The sequence below is a fragment of the Microcaecilia unicolor genome, chromosome 9 (genome assembly GCF_901765095.1).
Source record: "Microcaecilia unicolor chromosome 9, aMicUni1.1, whole genome shotgun sequence".
NCBI lineage: Eukaryota > Metazoa > Chordata > Amphibia > Gymnophiona > Siphonopidae > Microcaecilia > Microcaecilia unicolor.
In genome coordinates this window covers 221,821,355-221,846,191 of record NC_044039.1, presented here as the reverse complement: position 1 = coordinate 221,846,191, position 24,837 = coordinate 221,821,355, and the positions used below count along the sequence as shown (strand labels likewise).

General features: G+C 42.7%; 1 protein-coding gene across 2 annotated transcripts in view; it reads right to left on the bottom strand.

Moving 5' to 3' along the window:
• POMT2 (protein O-mannosyltransferase 2) overlaps positions 1–24,606 on the bottom strand; it is a 70,580-nt gene extending 45,974 nt beyond the window's left edge. Inside the window, exons 1-8 of one of the 2 annotated variants that reach the window (XM_030213752.1) lie at positions 24,369–24,606; positions 22,672–22,756; positions 20,448–20,552; positions 10,299–10,407; positions 9,594–9,702; positions 8,979–9,138; positions 8,591–8,697; positions 4,771–4,853 (exon numbers count right to left, since the gene is read on the bottom strand). In XM_030213752.1, coding sequence (XP_030069612.1) covers positions 4,771–4,853; positions 8,591–8,697; positions 8,979–9,138; positions 9,594–9,702; positions 10,299–10,407; positions 20,448–20,552; positions 22,672–22,756; positions 24,369–24,583 — 973 coding nt within the window. In that variant the 5' untranslated portion in view covers positions 24,584–24,606. The remainder of the gene's footprint in view (positions 1–4,770; positions 4,854–8,590; positions 8,698–8,978; positions 9,139–9,593; positions 9,703–10,298; positions 10,408–20,447; positions 20,553–22,671; positions 22,757–24,368) is intronic. The other variant, XM_030213753.1, reaches the window with a different exon arrangement.
• Between the last annotated feature and the right edge of the window lie 231 nt (positions 24,607–24,837).

Sequence of the window (24,837 nt, the reverse complement as noted above, 5' to 3'; positions counted from 1 at the left end):
CATTTATACCCCACATTAGCCCAAAATAGACTCAAGTTCAATGTGGCTTACAAACAAACAATAAAGTGAATAAAATATAATGTACAGAATATAACACAAATTACAATAAGTTCAAGAAGCAAATTAATACATGTGCAGTAAGAAACCAGGGATTTAGACCACTACCTCAAGGACAAACAAATAATTAAGGGTGGATAGGTGAGAGCATAATTAGGCAGGACTAGATAGGAAACGAGATTAAGAAAAGGGGGTGGGTAAAATTCAAATGGAGTTCTTTGTATTCAGAAAAGACAGACTGAAGAAATGTGTTTTCAGCCTAGCTACTAAATGATAAAGGGGATGGAACTCCTCTTGTATAAGGAAAGGTTAAATAGATTAGGGCTCTTCAGCTTGCAAAAGAGACAGATGAGTGAAGATATGATTGAGGTCTACAAAATCCTGAGTGGTGTAGAACGAGTAGAAGTAAATCAATTTTTTACTTGTTCCAAAAAGTACAAAGACTAGGGGACACTCGAGGAAGTTGTACGGAAATACTTTTAAAACAAACAGGAGGAAATATTTTTTCACTCAACGAATAGTTATGCTCTGGAACTCTTTGCCAGAGGTTGTGGTAACAGCAGTTAGTGTATATGGATTTTAAAAAAGGTTTGGACAAATTCCTGGAGGAAAAGTCCATAGTCTGCTATTGAGACAGACATTGGAAGCAACTGCTTGCCATGGGATTTGTAGTATTGAGTGTTGCCACGATTTAGGTTTCTGCCAGGTACTTGTGACCTGGCTTGGCCACTCTTTGGAAAACAGGCTACTGGGCTAGATGGACCATTGGTCTGACCCAGTATGGCAACTCATGTTCCCAAATACAAGCAATTTCCATAATCCAGGAAAAGCTAGAATCGGTAACTGAACAATAATTCTAAAATGACAAGCGTAGTTGTTTTAGCTTAAAATAAGCTTTTTGAACTAAATAATTCACCTGGGGCTCCATAGTCAGCGAGAAATCCAAAAGCATTCAGAGAATTTTAGAAACTCTCTCAACATTAAGCTGAATCTCTTCATTATTCAAAACAAATTTAAGAATATTAAATAAGTTCACACAAAACCAGAGAATTTTTGTTTTATTGGTGTTCAATTTGAGCCATACAAACACAGACCACTTCTTAATTTTATCAATATGATTATTAATAATTCTAGAAGTGGATTCAGTATCTTGGCCAACAGGAACGAATAAAATGATTTCATCAGCATAGGAGAGTTATCAGCTTGCCTGAGTTCAATGAAATGAGACTAAGTGAGCTCATATTATAGATCGTACAGAAGTGGAGAAATGGGAGAACCCTGTGGGACTTCACAATGAGGTACCCAGGAAGATGAAAAAAGTCCATCTTTTAATACCAGATGGTATTAAATACTATTCTTCAAAAAGGACTCAAACCAATGTAAAACAGAGTTCGCTAATCCAAACTCAAAATCCATCCGAACAATCAACGAATATCTACCCTTCAGAAAAATGTTGAAAGCCCATCTCTTCAAGCAAGCTTACCCAAACGACCCGACTTAAACTTACAACCCACCCGCACGACTCCTGCTTCGACGATGATCATATTTTAGACCATGTCTCCCAAGTTCCTTCATGCTCATCCCCTAGTCTTTTCTTTACCTTCCTCCCTATACCACATCCCTCCCAATCTCTTTTCTTCTGCTTATCCTACTTTTGTTGCACCTTTCTATGTTCAAGCCACATATTTTTAAGGCCTCTCTATTACTATGTTTACTACAGTTTGTAATATTTTCCTTACAAATCTTTGTAATTCCATCTACCATTTACTATGTAAGCCGCATTGAACCTGCTATGTGTGGGAAAGCGCCGGGTACAAACGTAATAAAATAAATAAATAAATAGTAAATTAAGTAAAATATCATGACTGATAGTATCGAAGGCTGCAGAAATATCAAATTGCAATAATGCCATCTCTCCTCCTTTGCACAACACCTGCTTTACTTCAGAAGTCAGACACAACGGCAGGGCCTCGGTACTATGAAAGCAACAGAACATTCCCAGACAGACAGTACCACCCATTCAGCATGCCTCCCGCTTTGTCCCTGGGTAAAACATATGCTCAATGGGTGGCTAGATCCTTGCGTACTTTAGGACAGGCCTGGGTTGAAGGTGAACATCTTCCCTTCACTGAACTGCAAGAAGATTATGGGCTGCGTCCATACAGCAACATACTGCTAAAAAGCAAAAGATCTTGACTTGTACTTATGAACGTATGAACTGGGATAAAATCTTTCATTACCATGTCAAGATTTCTATTTCCACTTCCATGGTTGAAAATGGATCTAAGATTTTTGTTTTTTTATCAGTGGTATTATACCCCAGAGAGCTTATTTACGATTTACAATACTGGCTCTCCACTGTGTTGGCGTTAACTGTGGGGAGACGGGGTCTTTCACATTTGGTGGACATGTCCAGCAGTGCAAGCCTTTTGAACAGCGTTATTACATGAACTTAATCTGTTCTTGATGGTCAGGTACCCACTACATGCTGATTGTTGTTTTTTTGCATTATAAGACTGTGGGTATCCCAAAAAAAATACATTCCCTGGCAATCCATGTTTCTACAGCGGCTAAGAGAGTGCTGACATAACTTGGGAAGCAATCAGCTACCCCAACACTTGAGACTGTTTTTAAAAAAGTGGATTATTACTGTCTGAAGTCCCAGCTCAAAAATATAATCGTATTACATCACACCACAAGATATGGGATATTTATAAGTCTTGGAGGACAACTGCCCAAACCTCAGATTATATCCCATCTTTATATCTGGCTCTGATTTACCCACAACCCTAATTCCATTGTGGACATTGAGCGGCTAGATGGGGGGGGAGGGGGAGGGTTAAAAATGTTGTTCCTATACAGTAAGCATTTATGGAATGTACACTGTTATCTTGTTACACGTTGTTATTGCCTTGACAACTGAATAAAATTAAAAACAAAACAAAAAAAAAGTAACGGAACCCAAGCTGTGAATTATGTAGCAGATTATGTTCAACCAAATAATCTGACAACTGAGATCCAACTACAAATCTGACTAAATTTGCTATTGGCCTCAAGTTAAAGACCTGAGATACATCTGCATCAGCTTTCTTAGGTATTAGAGTCAGTACAATATATCCCATATTCTGGAAAAACCAACCTAGGCCAAGAGTAACGGTCACAAATAATGAAAGCCAATCTAACAACTCAGAAGAAGGATCTTTCAGAAGGAACATCCTGCATTAACCTACGTTAATGAGAGAAGGCTGGCTGAGTGAAGAGCGACGTGAAAGCTGAAGCGCTGCTGCTACCGCGAGTCACACCGACGAGGTGAGGAGTTTTAAAATTCCAACGGAGGGAGGGAGCCTGTAACGGAGGGAGATGCCTGTAACGGAGGGAGGGAGTGCGTGCGTGCCTGTAACGGAGGGAGGGGGGCCTGTAACTATTTTTCGGACTATAAGATGCACTTTTTTTTTTCCCTCCAAATTTGGGAGGAAAACCTAGGTGCGTCTTATAGTCCGAAAAATACGGTATATATTTAGGTGTTACCCATCTCCACCCAGGCAACATACAGACAGAGCCGAAGTGGTTACCATTGAAAATCAGCAGTTAGAGGCATTACAAAATCAGGGAACAGGTTTAGGCTGTGGGCAGGGAAAGCTAACACAGGACTTTCAAAAATGTAAGCCCAGTCCTGCATGTATATTTCTCCTACTCCATAGCAAGCACAAATATATATATATGGGTGCCCACTGTGTACCCCCTGCTGACTTTCCAAATATTCCCTTTGAATATTAGCTTGCAGGCCACAGGTATAATGTATCTCTCGGCCTCCGTGCAGCCATTCTGAAAACTGTCTCATGTATGTCTCAGTTCTAATCTTAGTAAAGTGGTGTGGATTTGGAAAACTTAACATTTATGTCTTAAAACTGTTAAGAAACTGTCTTTAGCGAGTTGTTGAAAAGATGCAAATCTCAGCCATTCTCACTGACATCAGGAAACAGGGCCTGTAATTGACTGGTGTGTGAACAGGATTGGATTGAAATCTACACTGAGGACGGGCCCCAGGATGCGGGAAAGAGAACTTTCAAAGTACAAGGTGCTTATCTCTAGTTAAAGAATTACTATTGGAAACTGGTTTTTCTCTGCTTCTGTTCCTAAGACACAAATATTGTGTTCTGACTAAATAAGCAGATTGTAATTGTTAGACTTTCCTCATCAATAGTTGAGAAATAGCGCGTAATAGACATGTTTTGTTTTCCTTAAAACACATCCGTATCCTGCCTGTCATTCAAAGACCCCTGTCCTTTGTATTTTTGCTGTCCATGAAAAAAAAAACTGATTACCTCATCTGTGGTTTCAGAACTATAAGTGTCGTCACCATTTGAACTGCTAGAACTGGGGAGACGTAGCAGCAGAGGAATGACTCCGCTAGTCTCCCCCCTTGTTAACAAGATACCTTATGCAATTCTAAAATAAAAAGACCAGTTTCACTGCCCACTTGTAGGTTACATTTACTTTTTTTTCAGGGTCTAAACCCAAATACTCCTCCGTCATGCCCCACTGCAAAAATCAGAAAAAGTTAAGCAATCCGACAGTAGCCAGCCACAGGCAGAGGGGGATTTCCATCTACAGGGAAAAACACCTTCCCCTATACAGGAAGGCAATTAAAGGAACCCAGGGGCCCAAACACTCTAGGCAGGATATTTCCTAGACACAGACACCAGTACTTACGTTCTGGCATGGAGGCATTGTGCAGGTTATTCCCAATCAATCGAGACTGGAAGGCAGAGCTGTAAAACCCATCACCAGGACCACTAAAAAGAGAAACGAATTGTGTTGAGGGATCCATCTGAATCCATGGTGAACGGAAAGTGAATCAATGCACTAACCCTCACAAGCACACTTTCCTGATAAAGAAGTTATACAATATTTACATATTCAGCCGGTTTAAATGGGGGGGGGGGGGGGGGTCAATGTTCAACTGGGTCCAGCATGGCTAGATTTAGGACAGGCTTTTTGACAGCTCATCAACTAGTTAACTGTTTCCTTCAAATAGTGTAAAATCTAGTTACTTATTCCACCTAGGTAGCTAGAGATTTAGCTGCTTTGTAGGAGGGGGAGGGGAGGGATCTAGACCCCTAACTCCATGGTTAGGTAGATAAATCCCGCTGAAAATCGGGTCCAATTTATCTGTCAGCTGCCTCTCAATATGTGACAACAAAGACATTTCTTGAGGACCCAACAGAACGAGTCAGTGTGCACTGGATACAGAAGTGTCTGAATTATGCATGTCCAATTTTTATTTTATTATCCTTGGATCCTGAAAGTTTATAGTCACTGCTTCTGCATGTCATCAGGTATCTAAATGTAAAACAAAGACAACTAAAACTACCCTAGATCATCACTGTGAGCAAGCACCGCAGAAAGCAGAATCTCCTCTATCATGAAGCAATAACAACATAACATAAGCCAATAATCAACAACAATGGCCAATAATCTGCTCTTCTGCCTGAGTGTTAAAAAAAAATTAAACACATTTTTAAAAAGTAGTTTGGCATAGTCACAGGCTCTTACTAACTGCAGAAGAATCAGTGAGGGAGAAGCTAGAAATGCACAAACAGTCCAGAGCAGTAAGGAATGCAAAAGTGTTTACTGAAGATCTGGTGTCACCTAACACAGTCTCGTTTCCACTTCTGCCTGCATCAAGGATACAATGGATTTTGAAAACCTAGCAAATTCTTTACTATGCTGAAGAGTCTCCCAATGAAACAATATTCAAAGAGATGCTATTCCTAAACCAAGTCAAAGGCATAGCTTTAACAAAACACCAAAGAGTTTCATGGACAAAACTCTTGTTTCAAGTAGATTGGACTATTGGAACTCATTATTTGTTGGATTACCCAAGTTCAAGCTGAAACTAAATAGGGGGGAAAAAAACCACACTGCCTGATCATCTCCACACAATTCTGTCCGCTTCACAACCATCCACACCTTGGGATCGTCCCTCTCCCTTTCTGACAAACTGAAAATTCTAGGAATTACCGTAGACTGTGACTTATCTCTCCAAAACCGGGCCACAGCAACTACAAAGAAAATGTTCCACATAATGTGGAAACTTAAAAACAGAAAAACAGTACGGCCCAAGAGACGCTTTCTGCACCCTGGTCCAAAACCAGAGTCCTTGCCCATGTGGTCTACTGCAACGGAATCTACTCAGGGTGCAAAGACCAAATCTTAAGGAACTTGCAAACAGCACAAAACACAGCGGCTAGACTCATATTCGTAACAACTCAATTCGAAAGTGCTCGACCCCTACTCCAAAAACTACACTGGCTCCCAATCAAAGCACACATATACTTCAAGATCTGTTCTCTAGTCTACAGAATAATCTTCGGCCTCTCATTGGGCTACATGACCAGTCTAAAAGACCCACCAATCCGTTATGCAACTAGATTTGCAAGATCCTACCTTACCCTCCACTTCCCTAGATCCCAAGGCCTCAAATACAAATCAGCATATGCTACCAGCTTCCCATACATCTGCACCAAATTCTGAAACACACTACCAAAAGACCTAAAATATATAGACACTTACCCAACCTTCCGAAAATATCTGAAAGCCCATCTATTCAGAAAAATTCCTTCCCACTGACCCAACTTAACCAGAGCAGACCACCGGAAATCAATACATATATCTGACAATGGACAGAACTAAATTAAACTTCCAGTACTGCACACGGCCCTCACTCCTTCAACTTGACTTCTATATGGTAAACCATTTGCAAGAAACAGCAGCTGGCAGATGTAAACCTCACTGTTCTACACAATTTACAACCAGTGTATCCTGGATGATTGTAAGCCACACTTATCATTAGGTGGGGAAATGCGGGATATAAATGCAGACATAAATAAAAATAAATACGTATTCAATTACCTGCTTACAAAACATCCATAATAGCTAAAAAATTCGATCACGTGAAACCTCTTTGAAAGCTGCACACTGACTTCCCTGTTCTTATCGCACTAAGTTTAAGATATCAGTTTTGACTTTACGGCATTCTAAACTGGAATCCCCCAATACCTGAGCGATTTATTAACCTCTTATTGCCATACTGTACTTTAAGATCTCAAACTCACGTTTTAGCGCCATTGTCCCGAGCAAGGTTGGACTCAACTAAAAAAAATCAGCACTCTTTACGTTTCAACAAAGATAACATACCAAACAATAAAATATACCGAGTGTACAATGTCAAAACAGCAAGATACAATCTGTCATCAATCTTTGCCCAGAAATGTCCCCACAACCCCTACCTTTCATATACCCCCACCACCACCACCACCTATCCTCAGTTGTTATCGTAACATAAGTTTGGAGAGGATACAGCCAGTAACACAGTCTTCTAGTTCTACGTTCAACGGACTGGGTGGCTGGGCTTATTGTAACGAAATAAGAGGAGAAGATCCTGGAGCAAAGTTTTTACAGTTTCCCTTTTCTCTATTCAGTCCTTCTAAACCACCCTTCTCCTCCCTTCCGGCTTAAGAGAAAAAAACCCAAAATCTATCTATGGCATAGAGTACAATGCGTACCAATAATCTAAACAAGCTGTATGTCTATGAACCTCACCCCCCTCCCAAAATCAAACATTTCAAACCTAAGATAAAGAAGTTAATGCAGTGAAAATCAGTAGGACCACTCCCCTTCGGACCCCTGCCTGCCAGACGCTAAGTAATTATCCCCTCCCCTTTTGTTTCATGCCTGATTCCCACCCATCTAAAGCCATTGTCAGCGTCCCACTGAAAATCTGTTCCGTATCTGGCTACGAGCCAGTGGTGAAATTTAAGTAGGTCTCCCATATCTCAAGAAATCTCTGATGCCTCCTAGGATTCCCAAATCATCAGCTCGTGAAGTTTGTTCTTCCAGTATCAAAAGGAGGGGGGGGGGGGATTTTCCAAGTTGAGAATTAATTTCTTTTCAAGGATACATGAATTTCCCAAAAACAGTCTCTCCCACAGTGCCAGTTCCCCACAACTCTGGCCAATAAAAATTGTTCTTTCAAAGGTAAGAATCACTCAGTGTCCTAGGACTGACTGCAGAAACAATTGGCCGACATTACCATATCCCATGAGAAAAAGAGGCGTCTGCCATCGAACATTTCCTACAGCTGGCAGTCTGGCTCTGCCCCTGCGTGACATGCCTGTCGCGGAGAGAAATAAGCCCCGGATAAAAAAAGAAACATATTTCCTTACAAGTGTGGGGATTGGAGGGAAGGAAAGGGGAAAACAAAATCATGAAGGACTCAAGGAATAAGAGAGGCCTTGGTATGATGCCTGTGCTTATACCCCGGGTTCCTGAAGTCTTCCACAGGCTCCTTGCAAACTACCAGCTGTCCCTACATGGTGATGCAGAACACGAGCTGTCCAAACTGCTGAGTAATATGAGAGGGACCTTTGCCAGAGAACTAGAAATTATACAGTGCAATGATTTGTCATAATTCTTCTCTGATGTGGAATGAAATTAAAGAAAACCAAAACAACGTATAAGGCAGGAGTACCTCTTATTAAGCACAGAGAAGTGCACAGCAAACATTGCAACGTAGAGAGCAAGAGGCATCACAATCAGACACAGAATCCGAGCCAGCAAGTGTTTCCAGAGAAGCACCTGAGGAACAGAGAAAAAGCAAATCATTACAGCTCTAAAGCAACTGCACATCCACAACACCCCAGCACACACCTGCAGTTATAGATCCTTCACACAATTTAACTATATAACACTCTTCTCTCACATTCCTGTAAGACACCTGCTCTTCAGTACAACATCAGAAGCCAATGGCCCCCATCTCAAACAAGCTGAGAACCATAGCTAAGATCACTAGGTCATCGGAGTCAAAGGCCACAGAATAAATCAGACCGCAATACACACATGCATGCATGTACACTTACCAAGGAGAGACTTAGGTCTCCCAGGAGCTCCCAAAGATCATGAACCGTGTTCAGTCCCACCAGAAGTACAACAAAAAGGCCAACAAACTTCACTCCCATAGCACCGGCAAGATTTACCCCCGTCAGAGACAGCCACAACCACCAGGCAGCAGAGAAAGGTCTAAAGAGAGAAACGAGGCAGTTCATTGGTGCTACCAGGACAAAACTGAGTTTAAGGGGGATAAGAGAAAAGCTGATCCCTTACACAAAGACCTGAATACCAGTGCTACCTCAGGCTCTTGCTCCTGAGCCAGAAAGCCTGGAAATGGGGCCTCAGATGGCCTACAGCTACTGAAGACATGCAGAACCATGATCTGAAGGATGTCACATCCTGTTCTACAACACACAGAAAAGACCCCTCCAGTACTTGGCCTGTACATGGAAGAGAATGTGGCAAAAATACAACAACTCACAGATGACAGATGGATGGCAAGAAATGAATAAATGGATTATCAGACAGAACATAATATGCAGAAGTCCTACATGATTAGATCAGCATTGTCTACAGCTGGCTATCATCCACAATACATCACAGTTTCAGATGTACAGTGCTCTATAGTCTGAGCTTCATCTCACCTGTGAGCATACGACTTGACTCTCACCATACTCAGCACAGCCCCCATGATAAAGAACATGAGGATGGGATCCAGCAGGATGTACTGGGACAAAGTGATGCAGCCTGTGTCTGGGAAGACAAGACAGAGAGCGTTCAGGGGCAAGGCCACTCCCAAACAAGAACCTTTTGGCAGGACAGAGAGGAAAAGGAGTGGAGGAGTGGCCTAGTGGTTACAGCACCAGTCTTGACATCCAGAGTTGGCCAGTTCAAATCCCACTGCTGCTCACTTAACCCTCCATTACCTCAGGTACAACTTAGCTTGTGAGCCCTCCAGGGACAGGGAAATACCCAGTGTACCTGAATGTAACTCACCTTGAGTTACCACTTGAGCAAAATCCAAATAAACAAACAGGATCCCACATACAAACCACTGCTCCCCAGGGTTTGGAGAAAGACCCACTTGCTGCACAGGAGGAAGCAAGGAGTGGTGAGCAGGATCCCACTCACAGAGAAATGCTCTGAAATGGAGGAGAAGTGAGGATCCCATTGGCAAACCAGAGCTCTGAAGAGGAGGTATTGGAGGGGGAAGAAACAGAATACCACTGGCAAGGCAGAAACTCAAGCAGAGCTCTGCTAATTTGACAACAAACAGAAGGAAAAGTCTGACTACAGGATTTTACCCCACAGCTGTTGTTTCATTCTTCCCACAAAATTATCCAACTTACCAAAAAGGATGACAGCAGCAGTGAGCAGAGCCGCAAACACAGACCCGGAGAGCTCCAGAACGGTGAGGAATGCAAAGGGAGCGAGGCAGGAGCCCAGGAGTGCACAAAACTGCAGTGGCCAAGCAGAGAAAGATCAGAGCAATGACAAAGGAGGGAGACAAAGATACATTACTGCTCTGTCAGCTGCCAGGGAGACTTCAGAAGCATGTTCCTATACATTACAAATGAAGCTCCAGGATCAAATCACAGTTTATAGACGAACACAGCAGTCAACTTGGCCAAAAGTACGTATCAGCTTCAACTACCTTCAAACAATTCACTATTTGTGGTGAATGAGGAAGATAACATTTCTTGACCCTCGTCTACTCTAATCAAAGATTTAAAAGCCCTTCCCAATATTAAGAAACCCATTGCAACAAACTCCGGAATTAGTTCCTACTTATCAGCCAGCACTGCCGTTAACCTCTAGGGACTTCACCAACTGCTCCTGCAAGGAGTGCATTTCTCTTCACAGATCCAGAGATTTGGATCGCTCTGAGCCTGCCACATATTCAAGGATAAACAATGCAAATCTCTCAGTATTTACAGCACTTCAAGAAATGAGCAATAGGGATTCCACCAGGCACCGAGAACAGACAAGCGAGCAACAAGAGAGCATCTGTAACAAACAATCTGTGTTGAAGAAAGAGACCCGAATAACCCATTTGCAATTCAAATATCTTTATTACAATTTTTAACCAGACTACAAGAACAATTACAAGTGATCAGGTACAAGATATGCAACATATTCTGCAACAGGTGTTCTGCCCCTGTATTCATGGAGGCAGGGTGAATGGTTATGTATATTTAGTATGATTATTTATATTTATCTATTTTAGGCCATTTATAGCCCGCCTTTTGCCACAGTTTTGCAGCCCCAAAGCGGCTTACAATGAACTATTAAATAAATACAATACAGTGCATAGTGAAGTCAGGTACAGTTACAATACATTAGGAAGAGCAAAGGAGCAGGGTAAGAAGGGAAAGGAACCAAGATGGATGGCAGAAATCCAGGTGAGCCAAGAGGGATGTTGAAGAACCAGGTGCAACAGAGTGGCTCAATTAGTTGCATTGTCTGTGTAATAAATAGCACTGTGTACAGGGGGCTTCCCCTCCTATGTTTTCCCTATTGGCTCTTAGATCTGTGCTAGGGCCAGAATTCCCTCTGTACCCCTGGGGGCTGTGAGAGAGTTCCAATCTTGCTAGCATGCCTTTATGATCAGCAGGTGCTCCAGGGGCCGATACTTCCTTGATTTACTGTGATTCCATCAAGAGTTTCTACCATCTCTCCAAGTCATTCCCCATTCATTTACCCCAAGTTACTCCCCCTTATTCCCCTTTGAGTGTTACAGCTTTTCCTCCCAGCTGGGCTGAGGTTCTAGCCATCTCTTTGCCTCTGAGGTGGCTGGAAACAGATTCTATTTGCAGAAGGCAACAATTCTTCCAAGCAACTGATGTGCTGTTTGCTATGATTACTACAATAAAGAAGAGTTGGATTAAGACTTGAGAGTCTACTGGTAAAGGATCTATTTGTGAAAGGTTTAGCTGGCTGTTGAAGCTACACTATAGTTTGCCTAGAACAGCACAACAGGAGACCAAAAAACCCAGAAATAATTAAGTTTCCTCTTTAGAAACTGATAAATTTGACAAACATAATTCCACTGATGATTTGTGTTCAATTCTGAATTATTCTTTTAATTTTTCAAGCTAGTGAAAGTATGACAACTTTGCCTGGAGTTCGTTCTTCAAAAAAAAAAGTCTAAGGAGTGTCACCTTTACAAACCATGCTTAATGTGGTGCCTGACTCCATCCCAATACAAAGTAAGATTACCTCAAGAAAACAAGATATGCGAGAGAGTTCCCTTTTAAAGTTTACAGGATTAGCTGTTAGGACTGGCAGACTAATTAGCTCTTACCGTTCAGTAAATCCAGACTGCCCCAATTTGACTGCCCCTATCGGACTGACTGTTCACTTGTCTATTAGATTGTAAGCTCTTTGAGCAGGGACTGTCTCTCTTTGTTAAATTGTACAGCGCTGCGTAACCCTGGTAGCGCTCTAGAAATGTTAAGTAGTAGTAGTATTACATATAGCAGTGATTTAACCAGAGCTGAGATTGTGATGTCATAATGCCTCATTCCACCAATGCCTAAGAGCCAACCTCATCAGTGATGTCACAATGGCTCGACTGTCCTATACTTGGCCCACTTCCCCCCTTAGTGTGAAGAGTTTCAGTCTCTGGTATCCAGAGCTGAGATTGTGATGTCATAATGCCTCATTCCACCAATGCCTAAGAGCCAACCTCATCAGTGATGTCACAATGGCTTGACTGTCCTATATTTGTCTCACTCTTATCTATTAGATTGTAAGCTCTTTGAGCAGGGACTGTCTCTCTTTGTTAAATTGTACAGCGCTGCGTAACCCTAGTAGCGCTTTAGAAATGTTAAGTAGTAGTAGTAGTAGTAAAGGCTTTTCTTGCTGTCCAGTATGCTCTTGGTCGAGCTACAGAGGCAGATGGAGAAATACAAGTCAAAGTAGACCAAAAACATAATCTCACTATTGCGTGGCAAGTTGGGAACCAAGTTCCTCTTCCCAAATGTCTTCTGTCCCTAAACATTGGTAGGCCTCATAACCCTTAAGAGCAGACTAGAACTGCAAAGCTACGTGCCCTGGAGAAAGTACCTTACGACAGTAAGATTCTAAAATCTAAACCTCAGAGAGATCACTTGACTTAACCTGCTTTGTTTCAAGGGATGAAGAAGTTTTTTTTTTTGTTTTGTTACATTTCTACCCCGCGCTTCCCCACTCATGGCAGGCTCAATGCCACTTACATGGGGCAATGGAGGGTTAAGTGACTTGCCCAGAGTCACAAGGAGCTGCCTGTGCCTGAAGTGGGAATCAAACTCAGTTCCCCAGGACCAAAGTCCATCACCCTAACCACTAGGCCACTCCTCCATGCAACATTCCATGTAGAAGTCGGCCCTTGCAGATCACCAATGTGGCCGCGCAGGCTTCTGCTTCTGTGAGTCTGACGTCCTGCACGTACGTGCAACAGAAACAGAAGCCTGCACAGCCTTCTACATGGAATGTTGCTAGTGGAATAGCAACATTCCATGTAGAATCTCCAATAGTAGCAACATTCCATGTAGAATCTCCAATAGTATCTATTTTATTTTTGTTACATTTGTACCCCGCGCTTTCCCACTCATGGCAGGCTCAATGCGGCTTACATGGGGCAATGGAGGGTTAAGTGACTTGCCCAGAGTCACAAGAAGCTGCCTGTGCCTGAAGGGGAAATCAGTTCCCCAGGACCAAAGTCCACCACCCTAACCACTAGGCCACTCCTCCACTGTTGCTACTATTTGAGATTCTACATGGAATGTTGCTATTCCACTAGCAACATTCCATGTAGAAGTCGGCCCTTGCAGATCACCAATGTGGCTGCGCAGGCTTCTGCTTCTGTGAGTCTGACAGACTCATAGAAACAGAAGCCTGCACAGCCTTCTACATGGAATGTTGGTAGTGGAATAGCAACATTCCATGTAGAATCTCCAATAGTATCTATTTTATTTTTGTTACATTTGTACCCTGCGCTTTCCCACTCATGGCAGGCTCAATGCGGCTTAAATGGGGCAATGGAGGGTTAAGTGACTTGCCCAGAGTCACAAGGAGCTGCCTGTGCCTGAAGTGGGAATCCAACTCAGTTCCTCAGTTCCCCAGGACCAAAGTGCACCAGCCTAACCACTAGGCCACTCCTCCACTAGGTATTGGGAAAAAAAAACTCTGGGCTGAGAGGCCAAACTCAACCTGTAATGTTGGAAAGATTTTATACTTCTTTCCAGAAGCAAGGTGAACAATGGTTTTTAACAATGTTTCCAATAAATGGGCTACTTATTTATCCTAATAGCAGCATGATGCCCAAAGGTAATTTTTGTGAAAGAGGTTTGCCTTGCATCAAAACACTCTGTGTGGCAGCAAAAGCTTCCAGTGTTGAACTGATTACTGAAACATCCGTTAATTTTGATTGACTGGATATACCTGGTGCTAACTGCAATGGAATCAAACAAAGAATTTCCTCTTCCAGGTACAACCAGACTGGATTATCTTGTTGATTCTAGGGGCTAAATCAAGCTGCACTCACGTTAAACTGTATTTACAGAAATCTGGGTAATTAACCCCTTCTTTGTGTTTAGAAAGCTCTAATTTATGCAAAGCTATTCTGGGTTTCTTGTTATTTCAAATACATTTGGTCAAAATCCATTCCAAAACAGTGTAAAGGGGGTGAGGAATTAGCAGGGGGTCAGCACTCAAAATATAGTTCAACTTGGGCATAATCACTATTTTAATGGTCTCAAGTCTGCCCCACCACGAAATTAGCAACAGAGTCCATTTAAACATTGTCAGCCACAATAACTAATTATGACCCTTGTAGTACAGTCATTTAATGGTAAAACTTCTGTTCTGTCCCAATTTATTTTATATCCCGAGATCTCAGAAAAATTTGCAATAAGTGCAAGTAGTCGAGCAATAGAAGATACTGTAAGAAAAGCCACAATGTGGCCTGCATAAATTGAAACCTTGCAGAAGGCTTTGTGTGTACAAAAGCTCTATATTCCAGCAGCCTGTCGGATGGTAATGGCCAATGTTTCGAGGGTAATATTAAATCACCTCTTCCTCCTATGATTCTTAAATTTGACTGTCACGCATGAACTGTACTGTATCACAACTTCACTTTGTATTTGTTCATACCAATATTGGCGATCGCCTCTACGGTACTATGTAAGCCACAATGAGCCTGCAAATAGGTGGGAAAATGTGGGGTACAAGTGTTACAAATAAGTAAATATAAATAAATGAGGACAAGGGACAACTCTCAGGCTTATTTTCAAAGCACTTTGGGAGGCTAAGTTCCATAGGTTTCTATGGAACATTGGGAGGCTAAGTGCTTTGAAAATATGCCTCCCTGTCTTGTTCCTCTGCACGATGAAAACACATCTGACAAAAGGTTGTTGACCACAATGCAGGCTTGAAGACCTTAACAGAGCACCTTCAACATGTTAAGAAACATGGACCCAAAACCAAACCATTCTAAAATTCAAAGTAGGTAATGGCCATTCCACTATATCGACCACTTATTCTGTGTCCAATGACAGAGCTAATAGAGGATCTTCCAACTGTGTAGACTAGGAAACGATATTTAAAAACAGATGGGTACTATCAGTGATGGAAAGGTCAACCATGAACCCATTCTGATCTCTATATATAACAAATGGAAGAACTTTATTGAGTATTATCCAGAATTTTGGCATAAATCTTACAAAACGACATCAGTTAAAGATATAGGCCTATAGGTTTTAACAAATGTGTAATTTCTAGCAGGTTTGGGAATCACTATTATTTTAGCTTCCATAAGAGAGCCAATCAAACAGCAGGCATGTAAATAGGCATTATATATTGTCAACAACTGAGGTGTTAAAACAGATTAAAAATTCTGATAGAATTATGAAAATTATCAGACCTGGGGTCATCCTGTTGGGTAATAAATTTAATACCTGCCAATATTTCCTCAAGAGTAAAGGGACATCAAAAAAATATATATACTGTTATACTGAATACGGAATGGTCAAAGCCGGTTAAAAAGTTTGCTATTTGAATCTCTCAGATCTTTGTACCACTGACAAAACTGATGCAAAAATATGTTTGTCAGCTTTAACTCTTGCCTGTAGAGGTCTGTAACTTCTGCTTCTTTGTTTTGTTTTTTGCGTTAGATTTTGGGACACTGTGTGTCTAGCCCTAATGCTCTTTGCATAATAATGGCTGTATGATCACCATGAAATCATTTCCATATCAAGGACGGCTCAAGACTTTTCATCTCCAACTAAGTGCACCATTGTGTGTTACAGTCTAACCATTTTGAGTGTCCCTCAAGTAGTCGCTTTGTAACATGCCACAAATTCACTGGAGAAGTGTCATTCATATTGTAGAATTAAGGTTATGGCGGTTTTTTTTATTAGGTTCACAAAATTCTGAATTCTGCAGGAGCCTGGTATTCAACTTCTTCAATAGGAGACCCTACCAGGTGAAGTGTACACTGAATCTTTTGGGGGAGATCATGGCATGCTCTAATATGGTAATGGGACCAATGGTTACTTGGGTAATCAAAGAAAGCAAATTACTAGTCGCCAGGAAATAGTTTGACCTAAAATAAGAATGAACGGGGTAGAATATGTGAATTTCTTTGCTGTGGGATCTGACAACCAAGTTCTTGTAGATTGGATTGTAAAGTAACCCTTAATTTTAAAGGGTGTAAAGAGCAAAGCAATTGACTACCCATAATAGAGTCTAATGGAAGGTTTGTCATCCCTACGAAAATGTTGCACAATTTTGGTAGCAAGATTTTTGAAGAAGTCAGGAGAATCTAACACTACTGCATACAAGTTGACTAAGAGGCATATTTTCAAAGCACTTAGAGCTTACAAAGTTCCACAGGATGCTATGGAACTTTGTAAGTCTAAGTGCTTTGAAAATACACCTCTAAGGTAATAGTTTTATTGCTCAGTGTCATAACCAGTATTACCCAAGTGCCATTAAGATCCACTTGTTGCTAAATCACAGTAAAAGGAGGAGCTTTATTCAGTAAAATAGCTACCCCATTACTTTTGCCATCAGCCCTAGAAAAGGCCACCACAGATGCTTTCATACAAGTCTCTTGCAGAAAAATAAAATCTGGTTTAGCAACACCCAAGTAGGAAAACTTTTTTTCCCCCTTTAATGGGGTTAATGAGAGCCTTGGCATTCCTCTCAAATCAACCCCATAATTATGGATCAGAAACAACACCCACAGGGAATGGGGGGAGCAATAGTAAAAGAAATTGAGTACAATAAAAGACACAGTTGCACAGTCAAAATTTAAGTAGGTCTGGTCAGACAAATAAACAACATTGCAATATACAGTCTACAGCCAACAGGTAAAGTCTAGAAGTAGCCTAGACAGTTAAGCTTTCCTGGTCAGCACAGCGATTGAGGTGGAACTCCAATAAATATAGTAAGATTGAAACGCAGAACACACACAGAGACAACAGATCTTCACAAAATTTAACACTGCCAGTTCTTCAGAGATTTCCAAGGGTTAGCCACCAAAAGCGAAGGCTTGAATTAAAAAAATAAGATTTCAACTTTGATTTGCATTGCTTCAAGGAGGTCTCTATCCTCAAGGCAACTGGCAGCTGCTTCCATAAGACAGGCGCTTGTGTGCAAGCTGTCCTGTGGGTTGCACAACTCCAAGTGTTTCGATGACAGTGTGTTTCGATGACAGTATTATCTCAACTTCCAAAAGTTCTTTTAACAATTGAAGGATGTTGTGTATTGTGACAGCCAGTTACTTCAGCATCTTTCATAGCTGTAGCCTTCAGATTTGACCTGTTTCACTGACTGCACAGGTGACCCAGCAAAATCACGCTTAGTTTATTTGCTCGTGATGGTGCTAGGTTCCGTTAACACTCACATGCAATATTAGGAGCCCATAAGAAAGAGTACTACTACTACTTATCATTTCTATAGCGCTGCTAGACAAACGCAGCGCTGTACACTTGAACATGAAGAGACAGTCCCTGCTCGACAGAGCTTACAATCTAATTAGGACAGACAAACAGGACAAACAAGAGATAAGGGAATATTAAAGCGAGGATGATAAAATAAGGGTTAGGAGTTAAAAGCAGCATCAGAAAGGTGGGCTTCCAGAACATTAAATGTGTTGGCTTCCTTAAAGGAAGGCTTTGCCACTTTGCAGCCCACCTCTCCTGTGCTAAACTCCTTTTCTTTGGATAAAAGTGTCATGGATTTGACATATTGCCTTTCTGTGGTATAATCAAAGTGGTTTACATTTATTATATGCAGGTACTTTCTCTGTCCCTTGTGGGCTCACTAGAAAGTACCTGCATTTAATAAATGTAAACTGCTTCGGTTGTACCACAGAAAAGCAATATGTCAAATCCAAGACACTTTATTCCAAAAAAAAGAGGAGTTAAAATAGTTGGAAACTTGTCAGCAGTTGCTGCAACTGAAAATTTCTGGCAATTTGAAGAAAAGCAGTAAATGCTTCCTTTTCCATGACCTTACAAACCCATCTAATTCCTTGTTACAGCCAATCTCCTGTCAAACAGAAGCACTGTCCGACATTAATCTCCAGTAATCTCTATGACTCACTGCCTCAAAAAGACTTGACTATGGGACAGACGTGCACTATCAGGTGAATTTTCGAAAGAGAAGGACACCCATCTTCCGACACAAATCGGGAGATGGACGTCCTTCTCTCAGGGTCGCCCATATTGGCATAATCGACAGCCGATTTTGGCCATCCTCAACTGCTTTCCGTCCCGGTGACGACCAAAATTCACGAGGGCGTCGGCACCATACTGAAGACGGGACTGGGCGTCCTTGGCCGATAATGGAAAATAGAAGGGCGTCCCTGACGAGCATTTTGCCGACTTTACTTGGTCCATTTTTTTTTCACGACCAAGTCTCAAAAAGGTGCCCGAACTGACCAGATGACCACCGGAGGGAATCAGGGATGACCTCCCCTTACTCCCCCAATGGTTACCAACACCCTCCCACCCCAAAAAAAAACAATTAAAAACATTTTTTCCAGCCTCTATGCCAGCCTCAAATGTCATACCCAGCTCCATCACAGCAGTATGCAGGTCCCTGGAGCAATTTTTAGTGGGTGCAGTGCACTTCAGACAGGCAGACCCAGGCCCCCCCCCCACACCTGTTACACTAGTGGTGGTAAATGTTGACCCCTCCAACCCCACCCCCCCCAAACCCACTGTACCCACATGAAGGTACCCACCTTCACCCCTTAGGGCTATGGTAGTGGTGTACAGTTGTGGGGAGTGGGTTTTAGGGGGGTTTGGAGGACTCAGCATCCACGGTAAGGGAGCTATGCAGCTGGGAGCAATTTGTGAAGTCTACTGCAGTGCCCCCTAGGGTGTCCGGTTGGTGCCCTGGCATGTGAGGGGGACCAGTGCATTACGAATGCTGGCTCCTCCCACGACCAAATAGCTTGGATTTGGTTGTTTTTGAGTTGGCCGTCCTCGGTTTCCATTATCGCCAAAAACCGGGGACGACCATCTCTAAGGTCGACCTTAATTTCATGATTTGGGCGTCCCCGACCGTATTATTGAAACGAAAGAGGGACGCCCATCTTGTTTTGATAATACGGGTTGCCCCACCCCTTTACGGGGGCCGTCCTGCGAGGACGCCCTCTAGACAACTTGGGCGCCCCAGTTGATTATGCCCCTCCATATCACTTATGTCAGAACATGTCAGCACTGTTATACCCATGTGGAATATTCATTTCAGCATGTAATACACCATCACTGCTGTCCTGTACAATAATTCTAGTCAGGCACAAGATACAAGTCTCTCATACACCTGGCTCCACACCATTCATCCTCCAAAACACTTCATTTCACTGTTTTTCTAGTAATGATCAATTTGCAAGGGAATCATTCAATGTTGAAATCAGCTGGGCCTAGAATTCCCTCCACACCCTTAAACTCCTTCCCTCTAACCTGGGCTCATATGTCGATATGGAGAAGGCTTAAACACTACCCCCCCCCCCCCCCCCCCATTTACAAAGCTGCACTAGTGGCTGCCTCGTGGCATTGTGTCGGCAGTACCACACTGTCAGTCACTAGCATGGCTTTGTAAATGGGGGGAGGGAGGGGGGCTACATATATGAAACAGAAGCTGTGTCGGCAGTACTGCTAGCATGGCTTTGTAAACAGGGAGGGGGTATGTGTGTGAAAAAAAAAAAAAAAAAAAGCAAAATTAGCCAACCACTGAAGGCTATACTGTAATAGTAAACTCATTCAAAATATTTGTAGAAAAGCTGTATGGCAAGAAACTAATGAAGCTGTTGAACTGAAGAAAGTGCATCATTTTACTAATTTTCTAAACACAGAGTTTGCCCAGTAACATCCTTGTCTTGCAGCTTGTCAATGGGCTTTTCTGCTTCCATAGATCCCTTTCAGCAATGCAAACTGATCCTTGAATCAATGCTGCATAAGAACAAAAGACCGATTTGCTACAGGAGAACTGTGCTCACTTACCATTCTCATTCCCATATAATAATGAGTTCCATACTGCTGCCCTGGTTTCAGGAAAGAAAATGAACCATTATAGCCACTCAGATGGCCAGCGAGTGCTATCAGCATCTGGGATGAATGGAAGAGAGAGAGAGAGAGAGACCTGAATACACAGAAATAGACTTTGCAAGTCACGTCACAACCAGAACACAGGAACCATTTGGCAAAACTCAAACATTAGCTGGGCCTCAGCTATTCCTAAGGAAAAACTCAGAAACAGGAGGTGGGATCAGACTGCATGATTAACCTACATAAGGAACATTGCCAGCTATGTCCCATAACATTTGCAGGAATACAAAAAGGGGACAACAAGATGGAGTGGAGGAGTGGCCTAGTGGTTAGGGTGGTGGACTTTGGTCGTGAGGAACTGAGTTTGATTCCCACTTCAGGCACAGGCAGCTCCTTGTGACTCTGGGCAAGTCACTTAACCCTCCATTGCCCCATGTAAGCCGCATTGAGCCTGCCATGAGTGGGAAAGCGTGGGGTACAAATTTAACAAAAATAAAATAGATACTATTGGAGATTCTACATGGAATGTTGCTACTATTGGAGATTCTACATGGAATGTTGCTATTCCACTAACAACATTCCATGTAGAAGGCTGCGCAGGCTTCTGTTTCTGTGAGTCTGAGTCTGATGTCAGACTCACAGAAGCAGAAGCCTGCGCGGCCACATTGGTGATCCGCAAGGGCCGACCTCTACATGGAATGTTGCTAGTGGAATAGCAACATTTCATGTCCAATCTCCAATAGTAGCAACAGTGGAGGAGTGGCCTAGTGGTTAGGGTGGTGGACTTTGGTCCTGGGGAACTGAGTTCAATTCCCACTTCAGGCACAGGCAGCTCCTTGTGACTCTGGGCAAGTCACTTAACCCTCCATTGCCCCATGTAAGCCGCATTGAGCCTGCCATGAGTGGGAAAGCGCAGGGTACAAATGTAACAAAAATAAAATAGGTACTATTGGAGATTCTACATGGAATGTTGCTATTCCACTAGCAACATTCCATGTAGAAAGCTGCGCAGGCTTCTGCTTCTGTGAGTCTGACGTCCTGCACATACGTGCAGGACGTCAGACTCACAGAAGCAGAAGCCTGCGCGGCCACATTGGTGATCTGTGAGGGCCGACTTCTATACATGGAATGTTGCTAATAGCAACATTCCATGTAGAATCTCAAATAGTAGCAACAGTGGAGGAGTGACCTAGTGGTCAGGGTGGTGGACTTTGGTCCTGGGGAACTGAGTTCGATTCCCACTTCAGGCACAGGCAGCTCCTTGTGACTCTGGGCAAGTCACTTAACCCTCCATTGCCCCATGTAAGCCGCATTGAGCCTGCCATGAGTGGGAAAGCGCAGGGTACAAATGTAACAAAAAAAATATCAACGGACAGTGTAAAACACAAACAAGAGCATATTATTTTAAAAAAATGCATAACTTGCTTTAATACAAAGCTATTAAACATCTTATTACAAAACAATTAATATTAAAACTACAATAACCCATGATCAACAAATTAAAAACAATCATTAAATAATCTCAGTCTAGGTGGCAAAGCTTCAACATATAACAAGAAATATCTTAAAAAGCTAGGATGAGTACAGCAGTGGAGATAAACTTACATCCATCCACCTGGACAGAATGAAGAAAGACAGACAGTGAATTGCTAAGAGAAATTAAGTAACACAACAATGTGACATTTTCATTCCCCAACATTGATTGAGTAAATGTCTTATCAGGAGATGCTAGTGAGGTAAAGTTTAAAAATCCCATAAATTACTGCTTCATGGAACAGATGGTCCTGGAACCAACAGGAGAGGAAAACTATTTTAGATCTAATCCTTACTGAACACAGGACCTGGTGGGTGCAAGGGATAGCACAAAGATTTCTTAGTGAAGCCTCTGAGCATAAGAACTTAAGCATAAGCAAATTCTACAGAAGTGGCACATAAGAAAACCTGAAGTACAGAGCATTCACAAGATGCCACTGTAATCTCAGGAAAGGAACACACTTGCAAGAGCAGATGTAGGACGTACCATTACATACACATATGGAATTATATAAAAGCTTAGGAATGTTTTCATCATAAAAGAAAGCAGGTGCACATAGCCTGCCTGCCTGCCTGCATTCATTCTCAACCATCTGATGACAGTGGCAGGGCCCACTGCATTCCCGTTCCCAGTACAGCTTCTCACCTTTCCCAGAGGGGGATGAACATCAAAGAAAAAAGTCCTGTTAATGTAATAACTCCCCATCTTTCCAAAGTGAGTTTCATCCCAGCTGCAGAAAAAAACACAACGAGGGCATCTATGAAATAAGCTCTTTACAAAATAATGCCAAAGTTTACTACTACTACTACTTAACATTTCTAAAGCGCTACTAGGGTTACGCAGCGCTGTACAATTTACATAGAGGGACAGTCCCTGCTCAAAGAGCTTACAATCTAGAAGACAAGTGAACGGTCAGTCCGATAGGGGAAGTCAAATTGGGGCAGTCTAGACACAGCCTAGAGGACATGAATCCCTTCTCTCTCTCCTACAGGAAAGACCTTGGGGGAGGGGATTGTAATACATTTATCAGTTATGGTGAAAAAGGAAGAAATTTAAAACATTGTGGTAATTAACAGTAAAATAAAATTATAATGTGCAAAGAGGTCAATAAACATATCTCCCAGATTTTGGAGAGGGTGAGCATAGTCCCTAGTTAGGTCACATTTCTTCCCTGATGCCAAGATACAACATGTTACTAAAGCAGCTGCTTCTCTTTTACTCAGGGATTATACAGTTTTTCCTTTCTATTGTTAGCTTTAGGAAATATGTCTCTCTAATATCTTTGTATTTTTCATAGTGTAATAGGGTAACACTTTATTTGTTTCTGTTTCTCCGGTACTCATGGCCAGTGTTAAACACCAAGGGGTCCAGGGCTGAAACTGAGGAGGTGGCAGACCCAAAGACTACCTTCAACTATGCTTCCTTGAGCTAGATGTAGGGTTGGAGCCTTTTGTGGTTATAGGAACCCAGGACAATTGCCTGGGTTGCCACCATTAATGCCAGCCCTGCCAGTACTGAATTCTAAAGTCTGGCATCTTGGGGTTTTCAGTTCATTTTTGTCTGCCTCTTCCTATTTCTAATCTATAGTGACGTATTCTGTATTTGGTGAAGGTCTGTCTGCGCTTTGCCTATATAACCAGGGTCAGGTATTCTGCTAGTATATAGTTAAGGTAGCAGTCCAGCTTGTTCTGTTTTTGGATCTGAGCATCACACAGGTGTACTAGTGTTCCAGACAGGTTTGGGTTCTGGGTATAAATGCTGGATTGGGAGGGCAGGTTTGCTGTATACTGTTTCATTACTTAAGAACATAAGAATAGCCATACTGGGTCAGACTCATGGTCCATCTAGCCCATTATGCTGCTTCCAAGAGTGGCCAATTACGGTCACAAGAAACCTTGCAGCATTCCAGGCTACCAATCCCTGGAGCAAGCAGTGGCTTCCCCCATGTCCATCTCAATAAACTGACCATGGACTTTTCCTCCAGAAACATAACCCCCGATATGCTAAGTGGTGCAACCACATCCTCCAGCAACAGGTTGCAGAGCTTACCTGTGTGAAAAATATTTCCTCCTACTTCTTTTTAAAGTATTTATATGTAATATCATTGTCTCCCCCCCCCCCCCAGCCTGAGGTGCCTGGTAGCGGAGGGGGTTTGACACCAATTTGAGGGGAGGGGGAACATTCTAATTTCTGTGTATTCGTTTGCAGAACTGGAAGTGTATTGGGGGGGGGGGGGGTCATGTCAGACCTCACTTCATATACAGGCTGCTGGGTCAGTGATGCTTTTCCATCATCTGAAGTGCCTGTGGGAGTCTTATGGGCTCTTCGATCCTCAGACTCACCAGACGTGCGGAGGTTCGGACAAGTGATACAAGCGGCTGCTAAGAGAGAGGAAGGAGACCGCGCTCAGAGCTACCCCGAGGCCCCCAGTACCGCAGCACCAAGGCCTCCTCATTCCCTTCTCTTCTCCGGCCCCGCCATCACGGTTCCGCCCTCTGCGCCTCACGTCACTGGCACGGTGCTCCTCGAGCCCCTTCGAACGGCCGGGCGCCGCCATCTTCAGAACGGTGGGGCGACCAATCAGCGCGAAGTGTGTGGGGGGTGGGGAGACTGACGCGCATGCTTTTTAATCTGGAATTGGCGGGTGACGGGGTGAGCGCAATGCAACGCGATGCCTGATGGGAAATGGGGTCTGCGGGTCGACGTTCATGTTAAGGGGTCTCCGAGGCAAAGGAAGACCCAAAAACTACTCTTCCCAGAATGCAAAGGAGCCGCAGCCTTAGCTGCAAAAGCCACACTTCGGGTCCAATC